This window comes from Oncorhynchus gorbuscha, linkage group LG07, assembly GCF_021184085.1.
Source record: "Oncorhynchus gorbuscha isolate QuinsamMale2020 ecotype Even-year linkage group LG07, OgorEven_v1.0, whole genome shotgun sequence".
Classification (NCBI taxonomy): domain Eukaryota; kingdom Metazoa; phylum Chordata; class Actinopteri; order Salmoniformes; family Salmonidae; genus Oncorhynchus; species Oncorhynchus gorbuscha.
The window spans coordinates 66,024,762-66,049,542 of record NC_060179.1 but is presented as its reverse complement, the minus strand read 5'-3'; the positions used below and the strand labels follow the sequence as shown (position 1 = coordinate 66,049,542).

At 46.4% G+C, this 24,781-nt stretch overlaps 2 protein-coding genes across 2 annotated transcripts in view; both read left to right on the top strand.

Annotated features, from left to right (window-relative positions):
• The window catches only part of fbxw10 (F-box and WD repeat domain containing 10), a 27,899-nt gene extending 4,372 nt beyond the window's left edge, over positions 1 to 23,527 (top strand). Inside the window, exons 3-14 of the mRNA XM_046355287.1 lie at positions 513 to 758; positions 4,085 to 4,212; positions 5,726 to 5,839; positions 6,070 to 6,176; positions 6,386 to 6,589; positions 6,870 to 6,991; positions 7,733 to 7,887; positions 8,117 to 8,259; positions 8,378 to 8,536; positions 22,304 to 22,590; positions 23,027 to 23,226; positions 23,369 to 23,527. Of these exons, the coding sequence (XP_046211243.1) occupies positions 513 to 758; positions 4,085 to 4,212; positions 5,726 to 5,839; positions 6,070 to 6,176; positions 6,386 to 6,589; positions 6,870 to 6,991; positions 7,733 to 7,887; positions 8,117 to 8,259; positions 8,378 to 8,536; positions 22,304 to 22,590; positions 23,027 to 23,226; positions 23,369 to 23,386 (1,883 nt within the window). The 3' untranslated portion in view covers positions 23,387 to 23,527. The remainder of the gene's footprint in view (positions 1 to 512; positions 759 to 4,084; positions 4,213 to 5,725; positions 5,840 to 6,069; positions 6,177 to 6,385; positions 6,590 to 6,869; positions 6,992 to 7,732; positions 7,888 to 8,116; positions 8,260 to 8,377; positions 8,537 to 22,303; positions 22,591 to 23,026; positions 23,227 to 23,368) is intronic.
• On the top strand, positions 23,387 to 24,781 carry LOC124039333 (F-box/WD repeat-containing protein 10-like). Its single transcript, XM_046355288.1, has 2 exons — positions 23,387 to 24,077; positions 24,232 to 24,781. Exons 1-2 carry the CDS (start codon positions 23,536 to 23,538, stop codon positions 24,458 to 24,460), a joined length of 771 nt encoding a protein of 256 aa, XP_046211244.1. The 5' UTR covers positions 23,387 to 23,535; the 3' UTR covers positions 24,461 to 24,781.

Below are 24,781 nucleotides of genomic sequence, written 5' to 3'. Positions count from 1 at the left end.
GCCTACTTTGAATCATTGATATCCCAGACTTACTGTATATGCTCAGTGTGCAATAGCCTGGGGATGAGGTTAGGAGCCCTGTAATAGTAATTAACACTTAGGGTAGGTGTAGAACGAATAAGGGTTAATAAGCAGACAGACAGAGAACAAGAAGAAAAACAGAGTGACAGCAGAAAAGATGCTGAGACTGGGAGGCAAACAAAATGGTGAGCTGGCGGTGTGCGCAGTGATGTGAGCTGGTGTGGATAAAATGCCAGGGCTGAATTCTTGTCCCAGTCCGCTCCTGCATTGCCAGTGTTAATGAATTATTAAGATAAAAATTTAATATGATAAAAATGTCATGTTTGATTAATAGGACAAATATAAGCACCCAATAAATTATTATTATTATAATCAAAGTAGACTATAATGATCATTGACATTTTGGTTGGTCAAGTGTTTGTGCACTCTTCAAAGTTCCCCATATCCAGTCCACTATGAATTTCTACCTCACTGTGTTTCTTTATTTTCAGCCAATAGCTGCCAACTCCATGTAGCTCCATGGGTGGTGGTGGGTGCCAGCCCTACCTCTGAAGGCCTGCAGGGCTTTGGCAGTGTGTGTCTGGGGGTGGTGAAGGAGGATAGTGACACAAATTCCACCTGTTCAGACGACCCTGCTCTGATGGTGGTCCCTCGGTCCTCCACCTCTCTGTCTGGGGTCCGCCGATACAGAGACTTCATCCGGGGTCTCCCTGTCCATCTTGCCAAGAGGATTTTAGGTGAGCCACCATGCACCCCCCCCCCACCCTCTACCCCTCCAAAACATGTCTAAGATATCATTCAAAGGACTCTGTGGTGTTACATGAGAATATCTATCCTCAGATGTGTAGTGGAGGGTAAATGCAACTAAATATGCATTGAAAAAAATGCATTCAAAGTATAGGGAGCACCGTGATCGGTGATCAGTTAACCCACCTATTTTGTTTACTACTACATCACTGCATATCCCCCTCTCCAGTATTCTACATAAATAATACTGGTCTCAGGAGCTATTATCAATTCATATTTGTCACATGTGACTGTGCATAGATAATAAACAGCGAGTAGCAGCAGTGTAAAAACAAAGGGGGGGGTCAAATAGTCCGGGTGGCCATTTTATTAATTGCACAGCAGTCTTATGGCTTGGGGGTAGAAGCTGTTAAGGAGCATTTTGGACCTAGACTTTTGGACCTAGACGCTCTGGTACCGCTTGCCGTGCGGGAGCAGAGAGAACCGTCTATGACTTGGGTGACTGGAGTCTTTGGCAATTTTCTTCTGACACGCCTAGTATATAGGTCCTGGATGGCAGGAAGCTTGGCCCCAGTGATGTACTGGGTCATACGCATTACCCTCTGTAGCACCTTACGGTTGGATGCCAAGCAGTTACCATACCAGGCGGGGATGTAACCGCTCATGATGCTCTCGATGGTGCAGCTGTAGAACTTTTTTTGAGGATCTGGAGACCCATGCCAAATCTTCTCTGTTTCCTGAGGGGGAAAAGGCATTGTCGTGCCCTCTTCACGACTGTCTTGGTTCGTTTGGACCATGATAGTTTGTTGGTGATGTGGACACCAAGGAACTTGAAACTCTCAACCCGCTCCACTACAGCCTCGTCGATGTGAATGGGTATGTGTTCAGCCCTAATTTTCCTGTGTATTACAATCAGCTCCTTTATCTTGCTCACATTGAGGGCAAGGTTGTTGTCCTGGCACCGCACTGCGGTCTCTGACCTCCTCCCTATAGGCTGTCTCATCGTTGTTGGTGATCAGGCCTACCACCGTTGTGTCGTCAGAGAACTTAATGATGGTGTTTAGTGATGAACTTTGACGGCACTATGGTGTTGAACGCTGAGTTGTAGTCAATGAACAGCATTCTCACATAGGTGTTACTTTTGTCCAGGTGGGGAAGGACAGTGTGGAGTGTGATTGAGATTGCGTCATCTGTTGGGGCGGCATACGTATTGGCATGGGTCTAGCGTTTCTGGGATGATGGTGTTGATGTGAGCCATGACCAGCCTTTCAAAGCACTTCATGAGTGCTACGGGGCGGTAGTCATTTAGGCTGGTTACCTTAGCTTTCTTGGGCAAAGGGAATATGGTGGTCTGCTTGAAACATGTAGGTATTACGGACTCAGTCAGGGAGAGGTTGAAGATGTCAGTGAAGACACTTGCCAGTTGGTCCGCACATGCATTGAGTACACGTCCTGGTAATCCGTCTGGCCCCGCGGCCTTGTGAATGTTGATCTCTTTCAAGGTCTTGCTCACATTGGCTACGGAAAGCATGATCACACAGTCGTCCGGAACAGCTTCATGCATGCTTCAGTGTTGCTTGCCTGGTAGGCTCGTGTCACTGGGCAGCTCCCGGTGTGTTTCCCTTTGTAGTCCGTAATAGTTTGTAAGCCTTGCCTAGTTAAATAAAGGTTAAATAAATAATAAAATAAAACAACATCCAACAAGCGACAGAGCCGGTGTAGTAGGTTTCAATCTTTATATTGACGCATTATATTGACGCTTAGGATTCTATCTCAATATTGACGCTTTGCCTGTTTGATGGTTTGTCTGAGGGCATAGAGGGATTTCTTATAAGCATCCGGATTAGTGTCCTGCTCCTTGAAAGTGGTAGCTCTAGCCTTTAGCTTGGTGCGGATGTAATCCATGTACGTACAGTCACTGTGGGGGGGGGCATCTTCGATGCACTAGACTGGAGGAGTGACTAGTGACTAGACGGTGACTGAGGTGGTATACTCCTCAATGCCATTGGATGAATCCTGGAACATGTTCCAGTCTGTGCTAGAAAAACAGTCCTGTAGTGTAGCATCTGCTTCATCAGACCACTTCCGTATTGAGCACGTCACTGGTACTTCCTGATTTAGTTTTTGCTTGTAAGCAGGAATCAGGAAGATAGAATTATGGTCAGATTTGCCAACTCTGTGTATGGAGTAAAGGTGGTCTAGAGTTTTTTCCCATCTGGTTGCACATGTGACATGAGGTAAAACAGATTTAAGTTTGCCTGCATTAAAGTCCCCGGCCTCTAGGAGTGCCGCTTCTGTATGAGCATTTTCTTGTTTGCTTATAGCCTTAAACAGCTCGTTGAGTGCAGTCTTAGTGCCAGCGTCGGTTTGTGGTGGTAAATAGACGGCTCCTAAAAATGTAGATGAAAACTCTCTTGGTAGATAGTGTGGTCTACAGCGTATCATGAGGTACTCTACCTCAGGCGAGCAATACCTTGAGACTACCTTAATATTACTCCAAACCTTCCCTAGCTGCTAGTTTATCTGGTCGATCATATTGCAGATTCAGTGTGTGCAGAAGTGAACCTGTGCGTGTGCACTTCGCTGACCCCTTGTGCAACCTGATATGCAGTGCTTATCTGGGTCTGTTCAGGGACAGCGGTATACTCTGCACTGTCTTCTTTTGTCTAGGTTGAAGCACCCGTTGACATTTCCTTGAATCAGCCCCATAGAGAAAGGTATCCGGGCTAAATAGCTATGCCGTGGTGATGACTTTGTTTTGCAAGGCTACCCTTTTAAAGATCTATGTCTTTCCTGCTTCACACCTTGAGCTGTTCTCCCTGGATATTGATGAGATGGAAGAGCAACAAACCTTTGCTTAGCAATCAGTACAACAATTCCCTTGGAGGTGTTGTAAAAATGTTGTTATGTAGCCTTCATTTACATTTGAAAGATATATGTTTGCATAATGATGGTCCAATTCTTATATAAAAAATATATATCATTTTAAAATACCATAATAGTTTTCTATTTTTTAAACAAAAGACATTTACCTTTTCAACAACTGTTCAATATTTGAACCACTATCTCTGAATAATTTTCTCATTCCATGCTTTTAAACACAAAATGCCTTGTGACATCACCTAGGTTTCCTTGGTGCAGACGGAATAGAATTTCAATCCGAATTCTCTCATTCTGTTATGAATAATCGCAAGTAGTCGTCCTTCAATGGACCACATATCGATCAGATCTACAGTATGGACCGCGGCAACCTTTGAGGGATGGCTGCTTTTCACCATACCCTCAAAGATTTAAGTTCAGAAGTTGTTTGTTTCAGGTCTTCTAGACAAGACCTCTCTGTACAGCTGCAGGGATGTCTCCCAACACTGGCGCTACCTGACGGAAGACACTCAGGAGGACCTTAATGCCAAGAAGATGGTGGAGAAACAAGCTACGTTGATGCAGGTACTGTATGGTGACTATTCAAATACCACACTCTAAATCCACCAATGACACAGATTTTTAACATTCGGGACAATAAAGATATTGATTATTGAAGAAAAATAAGTAGCAGGAGCTGCTCTTGAAGGGGAATAGTACTAAAAAAGTGAATGGAAAAAGAACAACTACAAATAAGTGTTAAGTGAGTCTTGCCCTTAAGGCAGAACTGATCGGTTTCTGCTAGATGGGACAGCTGCAAAGTCAAATTTGTCTATATTGTATAAAAAAAACTTTAAAAAAACGTTTTTTTTTGTGCTTTTTGGTCTGCATATAAGGTAAGGTTAGCAGTGAGATTAAGGTTATGGTTAGGTTTCCAATCAGATTTTAGTACTTTATGGCTGTGCTAACTAGTGACCACGATGCAGTCATCTCAATAAATCCCAAATGGCACTCTATTCCCTACATAGTGCCAAATGTTGTAACCACCTGATTTAGATTTAATGTGTGCATCAGTATGATCCCCAGAGTATCTTGAGCCACTTTTAAAATCAATCAAACACTCAAACACTCTTTGCCAAGTGGCATAAAAAAATCAAAGTCAAGGCACTTGTGTGGGTTTGCAAGTTAAAAAGCTTTTCATGGGTGGGCTAGTTCATTATTAAAATACACCAACACGTTTCAGCTAACGCCTTCACCTTGAAGAAACGTGTTGGTGTATTTCAATAATGATCTAGCCCACACATTAAAGAGTGACTGAACACGCCAATTGGCACTTGTGTTTTTCTGTTTCTCATTAGGAAAACAAGATTTCAGTCTTGGAGATGTGTTTTCTGATCGATTCTGCATTTGGTTCATAATGTTTGTCCCCTTCACACACTGTAGATGCCATACATAAGCTTATTTCACCCCAAAAAATCGAAGATAACTGAAGAAATATTAAATGAATTTGGACATTTTTGGCAAGGATGTTATAGTTGTGTAATATTAAATCTAAGGTGTTTAGTGCAGTGTGTATATATATATTTTTTTAAATGCGCAACGTGTTGTTTTGTGCTGGGCAGGTCTGTCTCACTGTCTATGATATTGGATAGAGAGCAATTACTGCAGCTGTTCTCCCCATTTTAGTAGGTAAATGGACATCATCAAATCCAAACCCAACCTACATTTACCCGTTGTGACACACGGACGTTCCAAACTCCATTTTAGACGAGACTGACTTTATGACCAAGATTATCCTATTCACACTCTGTAGTATATTTTGACACCAGAATAACTGTTTCTGACTCATATCAATGCCACATAGGGCGATTTAAAAGGGATACTCTAAAAACTCTTTAAAGGCTTTTTAGCTTTGCAAACCCACACAAGTGTTTGGATTTAGATTTTTTTATGCCACTTAGCAAATATATTGATTGATTGATTTTAAAAGTAGCTCAAGATAATCTAGAGATCACACAGATGACAGGTTGTCCATTATCATCATGGCATGCAAAGTACATGTTAATATAAACCTGTGTGACTTTTTTCCCCCTCTCAGAGCAACAATACAGGTGTCAGCCCTACATATGCCAAAGTCCGCAAGGTCCTAGTGCCCATCAGGGAGGATGAGAAGCACATGCACCACGTAGAAATCTTCTCCAAGATCAGACAGGTAAACACATCACTATCTACCTTATTATCATATCAATCAATGTCACCACTTATCCAAAATGACAAAACTGCTCCAGGGGATGCTGCTTTCATCGTATGTGTGTGTGTGTGTTTGTGTGTGTGTCTCTTGGGGCTTGTGAAAAGCAGAAGACGATTCTATTCTATATTCTGATGACTAGAATATGATCCGCTGATGTTTGTACTGGCTATCCGTGGTTGTCTGTCCTACAGGAGAGGGGCTTTGAGGCCATCTATGCTGGCGTTAGAACCCGAGCCATACAGATGGAAGAGAGGAATGTCTACTGTGGAGTGTACAACGTTCTGGTGCTGCTGGACAGGTCAGTAATGGTAACCACAGTGTCTTTGTAACATTATAGCACCTGCTGCAAGCAAATAATACAGTAACAAGGCCTATATTTCTGGGAGTGCGTCCGAAATGACACCCTATTCCCTATATAGTGCACTACTTTTGACCAGAGCCGTATGAAAAAGCAGTGCATTGGGGCCATTTGAGACGTAACTGATGTATCTTTGTTGTGGTCAACAGGGAAGACCCCTCCAGGGTGGTGCACTACAGTGGAGGTCAGCTGGTGGCCGTGGGCTCCAAGGACCGCGTGGTGCGTCTGCTGGACGTGCTGACACTGAAGGAGGTGTCCCCGGTGATCCAGGGCCACGCCGGCTCCATCAGGGCCCTGCTGCTCTGTGAGGAGAGAGGACTGGTCATTAGCGCCAGCTACGACCTCAGCATCAGGTAGGAGGAGAGTAAAGGCATAGAAATAGAATTACTAGAATGGACATCTCTAGTCAATAAGGCCATCATGGTAGTTTGGACCCATTTCACTCAATTCTATGGGTTTTTGAATTTGGCTTGAAAACACAGCAATGACTGTGATGAAGAATGACTGTGTTTCTAATGCTAAACTTGTGATTTACTGTCAATTGTAGTTGACCGTGCTAATTTAGGTGATGATACTTATTGATTCTTTATGAATGACTGGTTTGATATATTGTATACTGTACATTCACTATAGGTGTTGGAATCTGAAAACAGGCGTATGCCTTGTGCTCTTCCGTGGCCACTTGGGTACCATCAACTGCCTGGACCTGCATGGGAATTGTCTAGTCTCAGGGGCCAATGATTGCAAAGTCAAAGGTAAATAAGTGTCACACGTAAACCTCACCAGCCATGTTGCGTGCGTGAGCGTTTACACATGTTATTGAATCATTTCACCCACACCACTCAATATGTAGTTGACCTTGCTAATTTAGGTGATGATCATTTGTTCCCCTTTAAAAATATGTTCATCTTTTTTATTTTCTCGAGCTTGGTTCTTTCTTTCAATTAAAACTTTAATGTAGATGTGTTCGCTTAAGTCAAATTACTACAGGATTTAAACTTTAATGTCACGAAATAACAAGTCTTCAAGAGCTACAGCGCAAATTCTCTTGACTGACGGTCTTTTTCCTGAATATGCCGCACGTTCCCTCCTTGTTGGATATCAGGAAGACACAAACCCACGTGGATGCTTGAAAGACAAAACGAGGAATGATAACTAAAGATAACTAACTAAAAACTAGCTCGGTTTCCCATTTTATCTGTGGATTAATCGTTGGAGTAGAAAAACACACGATTCTTTTATGACTCCGGGTCAAAATTCTACAAAGAAGCAGATAAAAAAAGAAGACTATATGTATGTCTGGTAAAATTACAACCCAGTGTTCATCTCCCATGACAACAGCAGCTAGATAAATGTCTATCAATATGTGATGTGTTTCGACCCCTAATTAATATAGTTGGTGGCTGGTGTAGTCAGCATGTCAGGCAGTTTGCTTGTAAATGTATCAACCTTGTTTTGTGTGTTAGTAACTTTGTGCGCTTTCACCTCCACGGCAGTGTGGAACCTGCAGACAGGGCATTGCTATGAGAAGCTGAAGTTCAGGCACCACAACCCCATCCTGTGTGTGAAGATAGACAAGGCTCTAGTGATGAGCAGCTGTGACAAAGGGCTGGTCAAAATGTGGGGTATGGAGACCGCCTCACTCCTCAAGGTAAGATGGTCTGTACTCTGTCAGGTCAATGTCTTCATTGACCTTTTTACACAAAAGGCATCCATATCTATATTTTCAGGAGTCTTATCTAGTGGTCAGAAGAAAAGATGTATAGTAAACTCAAACAAGGGCACATGGAATTTGGTCTCCCATTTCAGTAGGTTTCGATTTGAATGTTTCTTGAGTGAAATTGACAATGTCCTCCCTCACCAAAGTCCTTGTCTTCCAGGTAATCGATGCCCACCAGAGCTCTGTAAAGTGTCTGTTCTTCGACCAGTGGCACATCCTGTCAGGTGGTTCTGATGGACAGGTCATGGCCTGGAGCACCAACTGTGACATAAAGAAGAACCTGATGACCTATCGCCATCCAAAGTGAGCATAAAAAAATGTCCTACAAAAAACAACAAGTACTTTTGTTTTTGGTACTGTTTTTGACTGCTTGATCTCGAGGTTAGTTGAATGCTGTGAGTGTGTGTTTGTCATCCTCTAGGGAGGTCCTGGCGCTGATCTACCTCTTTCTGCGTGTCATTACCGGCTGTGGGGACGGGAAGATCCGCATCTTCAACTTCCTGACAGGTGACTGCCTGAGAGTCATCAAGGCAGGGGGTCAACACAGCCCTATCCAGTCCCTGCACACACACAGCAACAAGTAAGTACTGTACTGTCCCTGCACCCACACAACAAGTTAGTGATAATTCATTTAACAAGTGAGTAATCATTCATTTAATTCTTACTTTGACAACCATGATTTTACCCAGAAGCGTATGTCTTTAAGACATCTCCCTCTCTTCTCTGCCCCTCCTGGTTCCCTTTCAATCAGTCAACTTCGGTAGAAACTACTATGAGGAGTCACACTCTTGCGACTTCGGTTGAAGGATGTAAAATCATGCCTGACGGATTGCTTGGCCTTGCTATACCAATTAATAAGATGGCAAAAAATGCAACCTAGACAATGAAGTCTTAGCCGGGTTAGTGTTGGCGACCATGCCCAAATAAATAAATAGATACTCACGATTGTTGTCTTGTATGTCTCGGCTCAGTGCATGCTCTGGCATGCCCTTGCTCAAATCAGTTTGTGTGAAGGACTAGGGGATGGCTGACACTGTTCCCCTACAAGTCCACGAGCAGGTACTCTTAACAATCGTGTAGCATTTTTAAGGGGGCTTGGTGTTTCCGATAGGGACTTCCTCTCTCGAGTGCCCGTACCTCGGCTGTCTGAGTTGTGGGATGCGGAGATGGATTGGCTCTTTGGCCAGAGCAAATGTTTTGTCTGACTGGGTGTCTGACTGGGTGTGGTGTGTGCGTTGGCTGCCCGCTCTCAACCTGACTCCTGTATGCTCTGTCGCTAGTTATGGGAGGCTACTCGAAGAGAGAGGGTGGCCAGTTTCGGTGGGTACCCCACCACCGCCTGTGTCTGCCTCGGTCAAGCACTTCTTGCCCTTTCTTCCCGGACTTGTCAATGAAGGGTCCAGTCCCACCTTGGGGATCCAGTCCTACATAGACTTTTGAGACCAGGCTAGCTAACAAGCGCTGCATAGCGTGCTAGCCAGGTTAGCTAACTCATCGAGGAGAGCTAGCTCATACTAGCTATTCCTGCATCCGATGGAGTTGCTTGGGTAGCTCTGTTCTTTAGTATACGTAGCGTTAAGTCGTTTGGTTATTCTAAATGGACGGTGCTGCGGTCAAAGATGCTAGCTAGCCTAGCTTAGACTGAAGAACATCCTGGCTAACGTTGGTTACCATTTTTTTTCACTTCCAGTGAATGAAGCTTACTAGTGTTCCCCCGGCATTAGGCAACCCAATTCCTATTTTCAATTTCAAGTTGGAAGGAGTGGAGAAAGCGGGGCTTGCGCGCTCCTCCAATTAGGAAGCAGCCCCCAAATCGCTGGCTCGGTACCTGAGCAACCAGTGCGCCATTCTGCAAAAACATTACTGTGATGGCAGTGCCCCCACGTTTTGTTATGGTAAACAGGGTACTATGTCAGTCATTTCCAGAGCCCTCTGTGCCCATAAGGGCCCAGGCTTAATGCATGCTATTCAGTCTCATGTATTGGAAGCTTGTCCATGTTTAATGCCCCACTGGTACTCCACATTCCATTCTGTTCATGGTGTCCAGGGGGCATATCAATCTTACCAGGATGAGAGACATAAGTTGGACATATTACCTTTTTGTCCACAAGGGGCATCCCTCCCCCGTAGGTGGCTCATAATATATAATATAATAATATACAGTGCAATCGGAAAGTATTCAGACCCCTTCCTTTTTTCCACATTTTGTTACGTTACAGCCTTATTCTAAAATGTATTACATTCTTTATTTTCCTCATCAATCTACACACAATAACCAATAAGGACAAGTGAAATCTGATTTGTATAATGTTTTTCAAATGGATGAACATTTAAAAACAGATGGCTTATTTACATAAGGATTCAGACCCTTTGCTATGCGACTCAAAATTGAGCTCAGGTGCATCCTGTTTCCATTGATCATCCTTGAGATGTTTCTACAACTTGATTGGAGTCCACCTTAGGTAAATTGATTTGGAAAGGCACACACTTGACTATATAAGGTCTCACAGTTGACAGTGCCTATCAGAGCAAAATCCAAGCCATGAGGTAGAAGGAATTGTCCGTAGAGCTCCGAAACAGGATTGTGTCGAGGCACAAATCTGGGGAAGGGTACCAAAACATTTCTGCAGCATTGAAGGTCCCCAAGAACACAATGACCTCCATCATTCTTAATGGAAGAAGTTTGGAACCACCAAGACTCTTCCTAGAGCTGGCTACACGGCCAAACTGAAAAATCAGGGGAGAAGGGCCTTGGTCAGGGAGGTGACCAAGAACCCGATGGTCACTCTGACAGAGCTCCAGAGTTCCTCTGTGGAGGAAGGACAATCATCTCTGCAGTACTCCACCAATCAGGCCTTTATGGTAGAGTTGCCAGACGGAAGCCAGTCCTCAGGAAACGGCACATGACAGCCGACTTGGAGTTTGTCAAAAGGCACCTAAAGGACTCTCAGACCATGAGAAACAAAATTCTCTGGTCTGATGAACCCAAGATTGAACTATTTGGCTGAATGCCAAGCGTCACCTCTGAAGGAAACCTGGCACCATCCCTAAGTTGAAGCATGGTGGTGGCAGCATCATGCTGTGGGGATGTTTTTCAGCGGCAGGGACGGGGAGACTAGTCAGAATTGAGGAAAAGATAAACAGAACAAAGTACAGCGAGATCCTTGATGAAAACCTGCTCCAGAGCACTTAGGATTTCAGACTGGGGCGAAGGTTCACCTTCCAACAGGACAACGAGACAATGCAGGAGTGGTCTCTGAATGTCCTTGAGTGGCCCAGCCAGAACCCGGACTTGAACCCGATCAAAAATCTCTGGAGAGACCTGAAAATAACTGTGCAGCGATGCTCCCCATCCAACCTGACAGAGTTTGAGAGGATCTGCAGAGAAGAATGGGAGAAACTCCCCAAATACAGGTGTGCCAAGCTTGTAGTGTCATACCCAAGCGGATTCAAGGCTGTAATTGCTGCCAAAGGTGCTTCAACAAAGTACTGAGTAAAGTGTCGGAATACTTATGTAAATGTGATATTTCAGTTTATACATTTTTTATAAATGTACAAAAAATTCTACTGCCTATTTTTACTTTGTCATTAAGTGGTATGTTGTGTAGATTGATGGGTAAAAAACAATTGAATCCATTTCAGAGTAAGGCCTTAAAGTAATCAAATGTGGAAAAAGTTAAGAGGTCTGAGTACTTTCCGAATGCACTGTATGTCATTAAGCAGAAGCTTTTATCCAAAGCTTTATCCGGGAACATTGCTGATTCTTGCCTGTCCCTAATTACTCCCTATGAGGTGTCTAGTGATGCAGGTTATGGGCCTTGTAGGCGATTGGTGGTTGGTAGCAGAGTCGAGGGAACAAGCAGGGTTGGACACGGCCATGCTATTTTGCCACACACAGTCTCTGTGGTTCATATAGATAGCCTGCAGAGTTCTGTCCTACTATCCAGGTCTGTACCCAAACAATTTGAACTTCTACTTTTAAAAAATCCACCTCTCTAAAAACAAGTCTCTCACCGTTGTCGCCTGCTATACACCACCCTCTGCCCCCAGCTGTGCTCTGGACTCCATATGTGAACTGATTGCCCCCCATCTATCTTCAGAGCTCGTGCTGCTAGGCGACCTAAACTGGAACATGCTTAACACCCCAGCCATCCTACAATCTAAGCTTGATGCCCTCAATCTCACACAAATTATCAATGAACCTACCAGGTACCTCCCCAAAGCCTTAAACACGGGCACCCTCATAGATATCATCCTAACCAACTTGCCCTCTAAATATACCTCTGCTGTCTTCAACCAAGATCTCAGCGATCACTGCCTCATTGCCTGTATCCGTAATGGGTCAGCGGTCAAACGACCTCCACTCATCACTGTCAAACGCTCCCTGAAACACTTCAGCGAGCAGGCCTTTCTAATCGACCTGGCCGGGGTATCCTGGAAGGATATTGATCTCATCCCGTCAGTAGAGGATGCCTGGGTATTTAAGAAAATGCCTTCCTAACCTTCATAAATAAGCATGCCCCATTCAGGAAATTTAGAACCAGGAACAGATATAGCCCTTGGTTCTCCCCAGACCTGACTGCCCTTAACCAACACAAAAACATCCTATGGCGTTCTGCATTAGCATCAAACAGCCCCTGTGATATGCAGCTGTTCAGGGAAGCTAGAAACCATTATACACAGGCAGTTAGAAAAGCCAAGGCTAGCTTTTTCAAGCAGAAATTTGCTTCCTGCAACACAAGTCAAAACAGTTCTGGGACACTGTAAAGTCCATGGAGAATAAGAACACCTCCTCCCAGCTGCCCACTGCACTGAAGATAGGAAACACTGTCACCACTGATAAATCCATCATAATTGAGAATTTCAAGAAGCATTTTTCTACGGCTGGCCATGCTTTTCACCTGGCTACTCTACCCCGGTCAACAAGCACTGCACCCCCCACAGCAACTCGCCCAAGCCTTCCCCATTTCTCCTTCTCCCAAATCCAGTCAGCTGATGTTCTGAAAGAGCTGCAAAATCTGGACCCCTACAAATCAGCCAGGCTAGACAATCTGGACCCTTTCTTTCTAAAATTATCTGCCAAAATTGTTGCCACCCCTATTACTAGCCTGTTCAACCCTGAGATTCCCAAAGATTGGAAAGCAGCTGTGGTCATCCCCCTCTTCAAAGGGGGGACACTCTTGACCCAAACTGCTACAGACCTATATCTATCCTACCCTGCCTTTCTAAGTTCTTTGAAAGCCAAGTCAACAAACAGATTACCGACCATTTCGAATCTCACCATACCTTCTCTGCTATGCAATCTGGTTTCAGAGCTGGTCATGGGTGCACTTCAGCCACGCTCAAGGTCCTAAACGATATCTTAACCGCCATCGATAAGAAACATTACTGTGCAGCCGTATTCATTGATCTGGCCAAGGCTTTCGACTCTGTCAATCACCACATTCTTATTGGCAGACTCGACAGCCTTGGTTTCTCAAATGATTGCCTCGCCTGGTTCACCAACTACTTCTCTGATAGAGTTCAGTGTGTCAAATCGTAGGAGTCAGCTGTCCGGACCTCTGGCAGTCTCTATGGGGGTGCCACAGGGTTCAAGTCTTGGACCGACTCTCTTCTCTGTATACATCAATGATGTCGCTCTTGCTGCTGGTGAGTCTCTGATCCACCTCTACGCAGACGACACCATTCTGTATACTTCTGGCCCTTCTTTGGACACTGTGTTAACAACCCTCCAGGCAAGCTTCAATGCTATACAACTCTCCTTCCATGGCCTCCAATTGCTCTTAAATACAAGTAAAACTAAATGCATGCTCTTCAACCGATCACTGCCTGCACCTGCCCGCCTGTCCAACATCACTACTCTGGACCGCTCTGACTTAGAATACGTGGACAACTACAAATACCTAGGTGTCTGGTTAGACTGTAAACTCTCCTTCCAGACCCACATCAAACATCTCCAATCCAAAGTTAAATCTAGAATTGGCTTCCCATTCCGCAACAAAGCATCCTTCACTCATGCTGCCAAACATACCCTTGTAAAACTGACCATCCTACCAATCCTCGACTTCAGCAATGTCATTTACAAAATAGCCTCCAATACCCTACTCAACAAATTGGATGCAGTCTATCACAGTGCAATCCGTTTTGTCACCAAAGCCCCATATACTACCCACCATTGCGACCTGTACGCTCTCGTTGGCTGGCCCTCGCTTCATACTCGTCGCCAAACCCACTGGCTCCATGTAATCTACAAGACCCTGCTAGGTAAAGTCCCCCCTTATCTCAGCTCGCTGGTCACCATAGCATCTCCCACCTGTAGCACACGCTCCAGCAGGTATATCTCTCTAGTCACCCCCAAAACCAATTCTTTCTTTGGCCACTTCTCCTTCCAGTTCTCTGCTGCCAATGACTGGAACGAACTACAAAAATCTCTGAAACTGGAAACACTTATCTCCCTCACTAGCTTTAAGCACCAACTGTCAGAGCAGCTCACATATTACTGCACCTGTACATAGCCCACCTATAATGTAGCCCAAACAACTACCTCTTTCCCAACTGTATTTATTTTATTTATTTATTTAGCTCCTTTGCACCCCATTATTTTTATTTCTACTTTGCACATTCTTCCACTGCAAATCTACCATTCCAGTGTTTTACTTGCTATATTGTATTTACTTTGCCACCATGGAGTTTTTTTGCCTTTACCTCCCTTATCTCACCTCTGTTATGCAGGTGAATGAGGACCCAAAAGCGACTTGGCGAAAACAGAGTCTTTAATCCTGTAAAGTAAAATACAATCAAAAAACACAACTAAAAAACACAACTTCCACTCGTAATGACGAGAACCGACTGGAGACTCGATCTTGAACAGCAGGTTGCCTCGGGAAGGCACTTGAACCTAGCAGACTCAGACACCTGCTCACCACGCAGCATCTGAGGGAAACACGACACGACAGGGCGATACACAAACACAGCACGGTGAACAATAGATAAGGATCCGACAGGGCAGGAACGGAAAACAAGGAGAATAGGGACTCTAATCAGGGAAAAGGATCGGGAACAGGTGTGGGAAGACTAAATGATTGATTAGGGGAATAGGAACAGCTGGGAGCAGGAACGGAACGATAGAGAGAAGAGAGAGAGGGAGGGGGAGAGAGAGGGATAGAAAAAGGGAACGAACCTAATAAGACCAGCAGGGGGAAACGAACAGAAGGGAAAGCATAATGACAAGACAATATATGACAAAACATGACAGTACCCCCACTCACCGAGCGCCTCCTGGCGCTCTCGAGGAGGAACACTGGCGGCAACGGAGGAAATCATAGATCAAACGGTCCAGCACGTCCCGAGAAAGAACCCAACTCCTCTCCTCAGGACCGTAACGGAAAAATGAAAAAAAAAAGGAAACTAGGGTACTACTCTAAAAAAAAAAAATGAGACACGGGTAGAGAACTGAAAACTTTAGAGCAAACAGGACCAAACAGGCCAGGAGAGTAACAACTAGGGACAGACTGAGACACAGCAAGGGCAGGAACAAGAACAGGAGAGATGCGATGGCAGGGAACAGACTGAGACCCAGCAAGACCAGGAGCAGAAGCAGAAAAATACGCACAAGGGTGGACCCCATCGTCAGTATCGGAGCGCTGGGACAGAATGGCTCCCACGCCCACCCCGACGCGTCAACCTCAACAATAAACTGTTTAGTGACGTCAGGTGCAACAAGGATAGGAGCGGATGCAAAACGCTTCTTAAAGAGATCAGAACAACAATCATACGACCGGTGAGGAGGAAGGGAGTTGGTTCTGGACCGACTGAAGACCGTGCGCAGACCATGATATTCCTCCGGCACTCCTGTCAAATCACCAGGTTCCTCCTGAGAAGAGGGGACAGAACAAACAGGAGAAATAGCAGACATTAAACACTTCACATGACAAGAAACGCTCCAGGAAAGGACAGAACCACTAGACCAATCAAAAGAAGGATTATGACACACTAGCCAGGGATGACCCAAAACAACAGGTGTAAAAGGTGAACAAAAAATCAAAAAAGAAATGGTCTCACTATGGTTACCAGATACAGTGAGGGTTAAAGGTAGTGTTTCACATAATATACTGGGGAGAGGACTACCATCCAAGGCAAACATGACCGTGGGCTCCCTAACTGTCTGAGAGGAATGTCATGTTCCCGCGCCCAGGCTTCGTCCATAAAACAGCCCTCTGCCCCAGAGTCTATTAATGCACTGCAGGATGCTGCCGATCCGGTCCAGCGTAGATGGACCGGTAAAGTAGTACATGTACTTGACGGAGAGGACCGTCTAGTAGCGCTTATCAGTCGCCCTCCGCTTACTGATGAGCTCTGGCCTTTAACTGGACATGAAATGACAAAATGACCAGCGGAACCGCAATAGAGACAGAGGCGGTTGGTGATTCTCCGTTCCCTCTCCTTAGTCGAGATGCGAATACCCCCAGCTGCATGGGCTCAACACCTGAGTCAGTGGGGAAAGACGGTAGTGTCGGAGAGAGGGGAGACACAGTTAACGCGAGCTCTCTTCTATGAGCTCGGTGACGAAGATCTACCCGTCGTTCAATGCGAATAGCGAGTTCAATCAAAGAATCCACGCTGGATGGAACCTCCCGAGAGAGAATCTCATCCTTAACCTTAGCGTGGAGTCCCTCCAGAAAACGAGCGAGCAACGCCTGCTCGTTCCAGTTACTGGAGGCAGCAAGAGTGCGAAACTCTATAGAGTAATCCGTTATGGATCGATTACCTTGACATAGGGAAGACAGGGACCAGGAAGCTTCTTTCCCAAAAACTGAGCGATCAAAAACCCTTATCATCTCCTCTTTAAAGTTCAGATAATTGTTAGTACACTCAGCGCTTGCCTCCCAGATAGCTGTGCCCCACTGCCGAGCCCGACCAGTAAGGAGTGATATGACGTAGGCAATCCGAGCTCTCTCTCTTGAGTATGTGTTGGGTTGGAGAGAGAACACGATATCACACTGGGTGAGAAAGGAGCGGCACTCAGTGGGCTGCCCAGAATAACAAGGTGGGTTATTAACCCTAGGTTCCGGAGGCTCGGAAGAACCGGAAGTAGCTGGTGACACGAGACGAAGACTCTGATACTGTCTTGAGAGGTAGGAGACCTGAGGGGCCAGGGTCTCAACGGCATGCCGAGCAGCAGACAATTCCTGCTCGTGTCTGCCGAGCATCGCTCCCTGGAACTCGAGAGTAGAGTAGAGAGAATCCATAGTCGCTGGGTCCATTCTTGGTCGGATCCTTCTGTTATGCAGGTGAATGAGGACCCAAAAGCGACTTGGCGAAAACAGAGTCTTTAATCCAGTAAAGTAAAATACAATCAAAAAACACAACTAAAAAACACAACTTCCACTCGTAATGACGAGAACCGACTGGAGACTCGATCTTGAACAGCAGGTTGCCTCGGGAAGGCACTTGAACCTAGCAGACTCAGACACCTGCTCACCACGCAGCATCTGAGGGAAACACGACACGACAGGGCGATACACAAACACAGCACGGTGAACAATAGATAAGGATCCGACAGGGCAGGAACGGAAAACAAGGAGAGAAATAGGGACTCTAATCAGGGAAAAGGATCGGGAACAGGTGTGGGAAGACTAAATGATTGATTAGGGGAATAGGAACAGCTGGGAGCAGGAACGGAACGATAGAGAGAAGAGAGAGAGGGAGGGGGGAGAGAGAGGGATAGAAAAAGGGAACGAACCTAATAAGACCAGCAGGGGGAAACGAACAGAAGGGAAAGCATAATGACAAGACAATATATGACAAAACATGACAACCTCATTTGCTCACATCGTATATAGACTTGTTTATACTGTATTATTGACTGTATGTTTGTTTTACTCCATTTGTAACTCTGTGTCGTTGTATGTGTCGAACTGCTTTGCTTTATCTTGGCCAGGTCGCAGTTGTAAATGAGAACTTGTTCTCAACTTGCCTACCTGGTTAAATAAAGGTGAAATAAAAAATATATATAAACCCCGAAATGAGTTGTCTTTCTCCAGCTCAACGCTTTTTATTCCTGTGAATTTTATTTTATCTTCAATCTCCCCCCCTCTGTTACCAAAGAAGGGGATCCATTTTTCAGAGCTGTCTGGCCCATTACCAGGTAGGTTACAAGGTGCTTTTGTTGCCTGTACCTTTGACTGTGGTTGGGTAACCTCCATGATAAAGTCTTTTCCCTGGGTCTATTTTTATTTGTGCGGACCAGCGCTGGCTGCCAGCCGGCACTGCCAATAGGGGTACATCACTGACGGGCATAGCCCTTGTACCCAGGGTGGACTGGGCTTTAGGCAAACCTTGGCACATATACACATTTTTTTCAACCCCAAGTCTCACATTGTTCATGCATATCAAATGTTTTGTTTCTTGCACATGTGAGTTTGATGGAAAGTGTCCCTTCTCCATGTTCAGACACATAGTTGTCAAGAGTGGTGGAAATGGAAAAATAATCAATCTCTCCAAGTCCACAATGTGGTGTTCTGCCCCTTCAGATGGCACTTCACAGGAAGCTCGCTGTCTGCTCCGACCAATGGCGTGCATGCGCAGTGTCGCCCTGAATCAAGCGAACAGTGACATCAGGGTACTGGCTACAATTTGTTGTGCGTCCCCCACGCTTCTGCAGTGGCATCACGTCAACTGTCCCCGAGGCCTCAACACCCGTTTTGAGGGAGGAGATATCCTCCCATCTCTAGAAGCAGGCAATCTGAGTGGTTCCTATGTCGAAGATCCAGGTCAGCTGGTACAGCCAGTACTTCCTGGTTCGGAAAAGGGACTGGACTTTACCTCCCATTTTAGACCTATAATACATGCCCTCAAAAAGCACCTCAGAGTCTACAAACTCAGAATGCTCATGAGCTGCTAGCTATTACAGCCAATTGGCTGGTGGCAGCGGATTCGAGGGGGCAAGCAGTGTTATACACATCCATGCCACTTTCCTGTATTCAGTCTCTAGGCTTCATAAGAAACCTGAAAAAGAGCTGTCTGACTCCATCTCAGCAGATTCCATTTCTGGGTCTCAAGCTAGACTAATTAGCTTATTGCACTTTTCTATCCTCACGGAGGGTGTCCAGGTTCCAACTCTGCTTAGCCAAATTACATCTGAGGCACATAGTGCGTTTTTGCCAGTGCCTACACCTACTGGGGATGATGGCCACGGCCAAGTGCTGGGACCCTCTGCTATTGTCAGGGGTCTCCCATGGGCTGAGTGTTGGGTAAGCTGTACGAAGGCAACTCTATTCGGGGGGTATGGACCCTGGTGCCGAGCACACTGCATATCAATTACCTGGAAGTCCTAAGTGTATCTGGCGCTTCTCCAGGCTTTTGTCGGGCCATCTTGTGCTGGTCAGAACCAACAATATGTCAGTGGTGGCGTGCATCAACGATCCCGAAGAGACTTTGTCTCTCTCCCTCCTAACTTTGGATCGCTTCCTATTGCTGGGGAGCAGTGCACACATACTCTCCCTTTGGGGATGCATGTCCTCGATTGCCTCTAGCTCCGGTCCAGATCTTTTATCCAGAAGTCACCCTCTCTCAGGAGTGGAGGCTACAAATCAAATCAAATCAAATCAAATTTATTTATATAGCCCTTCGTACATCAGCTGATATCTCAAAGTGCTGTACAGAAACCCAGCCTAAAACCCCAAACAGCAAACAATGCAGGTGTAAAAGCACGGTGGCTAGGAAAAACTCCCTAGAAAGGCCAAAACCTAGGAAGAAACCTAGAGAGGAACCGGGCTATGTGGGGTGGCCAGTCCTCTTCTGGCTGTGCCGGGTAGAGATTATAACAGAACATGACCAAGATGTTCAAATGTTCATAAATGACCAGCATGGTCAAATAATAATAAGGCAGAACAGTTGAAACTGGAGCAGCAGCACAGTCAGGTGGACTGGGGACAGCAAGGAGCCATCATGTCAGGTAGTCCTGGGGCACGGTCCTAGGGCTCAGGTCCTCCGAGAGAGAGAAAGAAAGAGAGAATTAGAGAGAGCATATGTGGGGTGGCCAGTCCTCTTCTGGCTGTGCCGGGTGGAGATTATAACAGAACGTGGCCAAGATGTTCAAATGTTCATAAATGACCAGCATGGTTGAATAATAGTAAGGCAGAACAGTTGAAACTGGAGCAGGAGCATGGCCAGGTGGACTGGGGACAGCAAGGAGTCCTCATGTCAGGTAGTCCTGGGACATGGTCCTAGGGCCCAGGCCAGTTGAAACTGGAGCAGCAGCATGGCCAGGTGGACTGGGGACAGCAAGGAGTCATCATGTCAGGTAGTCCTGGGGCATGGTCCTAGGGCTCAGGTCCTCCGAGAGAGAGAAAGAAAGAGAGAAGGAGAGAATTAGAGAACGCACACTTAGATTCACACAGGACACCGAATAGGACAGGAGAAGTACTCCAGATAAACAAACTGACCCTAGCCCCCCGACACATAAACTACTGCAGCATAAATACTGGAGGCTGAGACAGGAGGGGTCAGGAGACACTGTGGCCCCATCCGAGGACACCCCCGGACAGGGCCAAACAGGAAGGATATAACCCCACCCACTTTGCCAAAGCACAGCCCCCACACCACTAGAGGGAAATCTTCAACCACCAACTTACCATCCTGAGACAAGGCCGAGTGGGTGGTTTTCGGCAGGGCCGATGTATATATTTACGAAACGCGCATTGTCCTCAGTTTTTCTCGATGAGGAAGCCGAGCGTTGGGAGGGTGCTCCTGGAGGGCTTGTAGTTGAATTTTGTGCTACTCATAGCCCAAGCAACCATGGTTCGCGGAGATCTATTGGGCAGGGTCCCATGGCAACTCTCGCTGTGCAGGAATCAACTATTCCAGGCGCACAGGCAGGTTTGACACCCTCGGCCAGAAATATGGGGTCTGTGGACTTGGCCCCTCACATGTCCACTCTCGCGGTGGACTATTCGTCTGCAAGGGCACCTTTTTCCCACTGGAGAGCTGTATGTGTGCGTGGTAGCCAGACAGAAAGCCAGCGGGTGCAGTATGAAAAGATGCGGGAGGAAGAAATCGGTCCTGCACAGACCTCTACTTTGGTCCCAAAATAAAGGAATTGTTCCTTTTCAGAGCAGGGTCATTCATTCTCCACTTTGAAAGTGTACATGGTGTCTATTTGAGCGTGTCGTGTGGAAATGGATGGCGCCACAGCAGGGCTTGTGTCCGGGCAGGTTCTTAAAGGATGTGCGCCATCTCATGCCGGTTTCTCAACCTATTCCGCCGACTTGGGATTTGGGTTGGGATGCTCTGCGTGTGGCCTCCTTTTGAACCACTGGAGTCTGTGGATCTGAAGATCCTCTCCTGTAAAACCCGAGGCTTTGGCCTCAGCTAAAGGTTCCTTCACACGTTATTCGTACATCGTTTCTGTACTCAGTTCGCCCAAGACGACTCGTGTCCAAATGGGACCTTTGCCCTGAACCTCAAGGCTATGTTCTACAGGTCCTTAGCTTTTGAGACATTTTCCTTTATGCCTCCTCCTTTTGGTTCTGAAGAGCAACAGAGGTTACATGCCCTATGTCCTGTGCTAGCATTATGCACATACATTGAACGGACCAGGAATGTCCGGTTATGTGACCAGCATTTCGTCTGTTTTGCTAATCCAGTTCATGGCAGGGCACTCTTTATGCAGTTGGATTGTGGAGGCTCCATTGCAAATAGCAGCCAGGGTTACCTAGCGGTGTACATGCGCACTCAACCAGGGCCCTGCCAGCGTTTTGGCTGTTGTTTAAAGGGTTGACTATAGGAGATATTTGGGCTGTGGCGAGTTGGGCATCACCACAGACTTTTGTGAGGTTTTATCGCTTGGATGCCACATTTTGTAGGGGCATGTCTGAGTGGTCTGCCATGGGCCGTTTCATTTAGTATCTGTTGGAGTCGTCATGGGGCGTGATTCTATTTCCGCACAGTGTGTTGTACCGAAGTTGACTGACTGAAAGGGAACGTTATGACTAGAAATACTGTTTCCTGAAGGAGGGAACTGAGGTACAACATCTGTTTGGAAACACGCCACCCGTTCCTGGGTTCGGTGAAGAGCCGTGTTAAATTGAAGGAATGAATCCGAGTCTCACACTTATCACCTTTGGAAGGTGCGGTTTCCAGCGTGGCGCGGATTACATTGGCCTTGTCAGGTGTGATTTGAGATACTTCAATTGAAGTCGCTGGAGTGCAACTCCCCATAGTAGGTATGTTGTACCTCTCATTTCTCTCCTTCAGGGAACAGTAGTTATTGTAATAACGTTCCCTTTCATTCTTGCCCTTTCATAACGTTCCTCTTTCTTTTCCACCCTCCGTCTCTCCCTCCCAGTATGGTGGTGAACACAGGGACCAGTGTTCTGATCTACCAGTTCACCAGGGTGCGCTGGGACTACTCCGTCCTGGCCGAGAGGGAGTTCTTTAACGAGTTCAGGGGTACTCTTAAAAGCATGCTCAATAAAGACAAGTATCCCTACTCCTACGTGCGGGCTGAGCGCATGACACAGGTGGGCTCGTCCAATCGTAAGATCTACGACCGTGAGGGCAAGAAGCCGGAGAGGCCCGCGCTGTCCCACCACGCACGCTCTCTGTCAGCCCCCAGCATGCGCCGAGCACAGGGTGAGTGGTTTTTGGGGCCTGGTGGTCGATTAGCCTACTGCTAGCCTTAAATTCAACCTGAATATCGCTCCATTATCGCTCAATTTAATTAACCCCTTGTCTTTCCAGACACCTTCCTCTACCCTCATGATTTATCTCCTGTCTCTCATCTGAATATTGCTCTGAAATAGTGTGTTATTTCCATTTGCAGACACCTCTGTATTCATTGATTGTTACATGTATGTATGGCATAACAACAGAACATAGAGCATGGGATAAAGCACAAACAGACTGGACCACCAGGCTAGGCTAATATCATCCTGCTGTGACTATACTTTATCAAGGTCTCTGACATAGAAATATAATTTCCATGAGGATGCAGTCAAATTGCCATGATCTTAGACCCTTTTTCCTCGTTCTACTAATTATATTTCTGTGGTCTCTCTGCTCTCCAAAGCTGCGCAGCAGGAGTCTATGAGGCCGGCCACGTGGAGTGAGCTTCAGGGCCACCGTAGGAGCCGGGCCTACATTGACATGCAGCCAGAGTTCATCACCAAGCCCCCTCGGCCATCTCTCCTGGAAGACCAGTCAGCGGACACAGCCAGGGCTCCCAAAGCAGGGCCAGTCACACGCCCAGGAGCGAAACCACTGGCTCAGGTGAGATAGAATGGAATGCAATAGAAGTTGAACATAATTGAGAGAGACAGAAAAGAGACAGACTATAGTCCTTATGACTGTATAACAAAGGGCATGTTTACTATTGTTCCTTGAAATCAACCGTATATGCACCCTCTCACAGCCAGGGAGCTGTCTGTAACGACTAAGTGGGTGCTGACGCGCAGCGAGAAAGCAGTGAAAGACCGAGTGAAGAAGAGGGGCCCCCATCGGCCCGTCACCCCTCAGCATGTCCTCCTCAAGGTCAACTCCACCAACCAGCCGCAGGGAAGCGACCAGGCCGGGGCCAACATGAAACTCAATGCCCAGGTACGAGACGCCTGGGGCTCCCCTCCACCTCTACCTGTCCAGGGGATGGATCCAGAGCCCCACGCCTCACCATTCCCACCTACAACCCCAAAACAGAGCCCCCAGAGTCAGTCACAGAAGGCCCCAGCAGGACCCAGCCACCACGTCTTGCAACATGGCATGACCAAGATTTACGTCCCCCTTATGACCCGCACTCTGGATCTCAACCTGAGGCAATCCCTCGACAGCCGTGAAATCTGTTCCAGCAGTCCCTCCCCAGCTGTGATGCGGCCTCACACCAGCCACGCAGCTTCCACCCAGCGCACGCCATGCCCCAAGTCAGAGAAGAAGAGGCCCCAGACCTCCTGTGGTATTGCGGGTCTGGCAGTGCGTAAGGTGGGGGCATTCACTACCACTGCCCAGTCTAATGTCCAGGCCCCACAGCGCATGTTCATGAAGGTGAGCAGCAAGCGGCCAGGACGCCACGTGAACTTTGAGATGCCCAATAAGACCATTAGCCAATACAACCCTCTAGACCCATTCAGGTATGATATGCATAGAATTACACATAGAACAAATACATTATAAGATCTCTTTGACGGTATGCCTTTATGTTGTCAAACTAATTTTTAAGTATTTCTTGATTTTTTTATATCCATCTATTCATTCATTTGTTAATTAATTTATTAATTCACTCAGGGAGCGTGGGGCCTTCAGGCTCCACACAGACACCCAGCTGGAGGAGTACTTCAGGGTCCAGAACCACCAACTGAATCAGCAGGGGGAGGGATGCTATAGGACCAGGGAGGACCAGGACAGACAGAGGAAGGGGGTCTGGAAGAGGAAGGTCAAAGGTGTCCCTGCCTTAGACTTCCCCAAGCAGGACCAGGTGTACGCCCCCGAGCTGGGCCATGAGATCTACATCTGAGATTGTCTGAGAATCAGCTGGACAGGTTTTTGGCTGGCTAAACCCAATACACACATGGAGCTTTTTGAACTGTGTGACCATGCCAGGGCAAGAATAGAGCCCAGGGCTTTTGCATGTATGATTCTCCCCCTCTTGGTTTGCTGATCCTGGACCTTCTATGCAAGAGTTATTTTTAAAGAGACTATGTGCACCACTATTTGTGTATCATGTAAATATATAGATGCATTTCTGTACTCCCACCAATCCATATATTATTTTTGTAATCTGATGAGGAGATAGCAGATTATTTTCTTTATCTGGTCTAATGAATGATTTTTACTT

Excerpts from the sequence above, each read along its gene's own strand:
- LOC124039333 (XM_046355288.1), top strand. The coding sequence starts at position 23,536 with ATGAAACTCAATGCCCAGGTACGAGACGCCTGGGGCTCCCCTCCACCT. Across the intron at positions 24,078-24,231 it reads AACCCTCTAGACCCATTCAG|GGAGCGTGGGGCCTTCAGGC; the intron begins GTATGATATGCA and ends TAATTCACTCAG.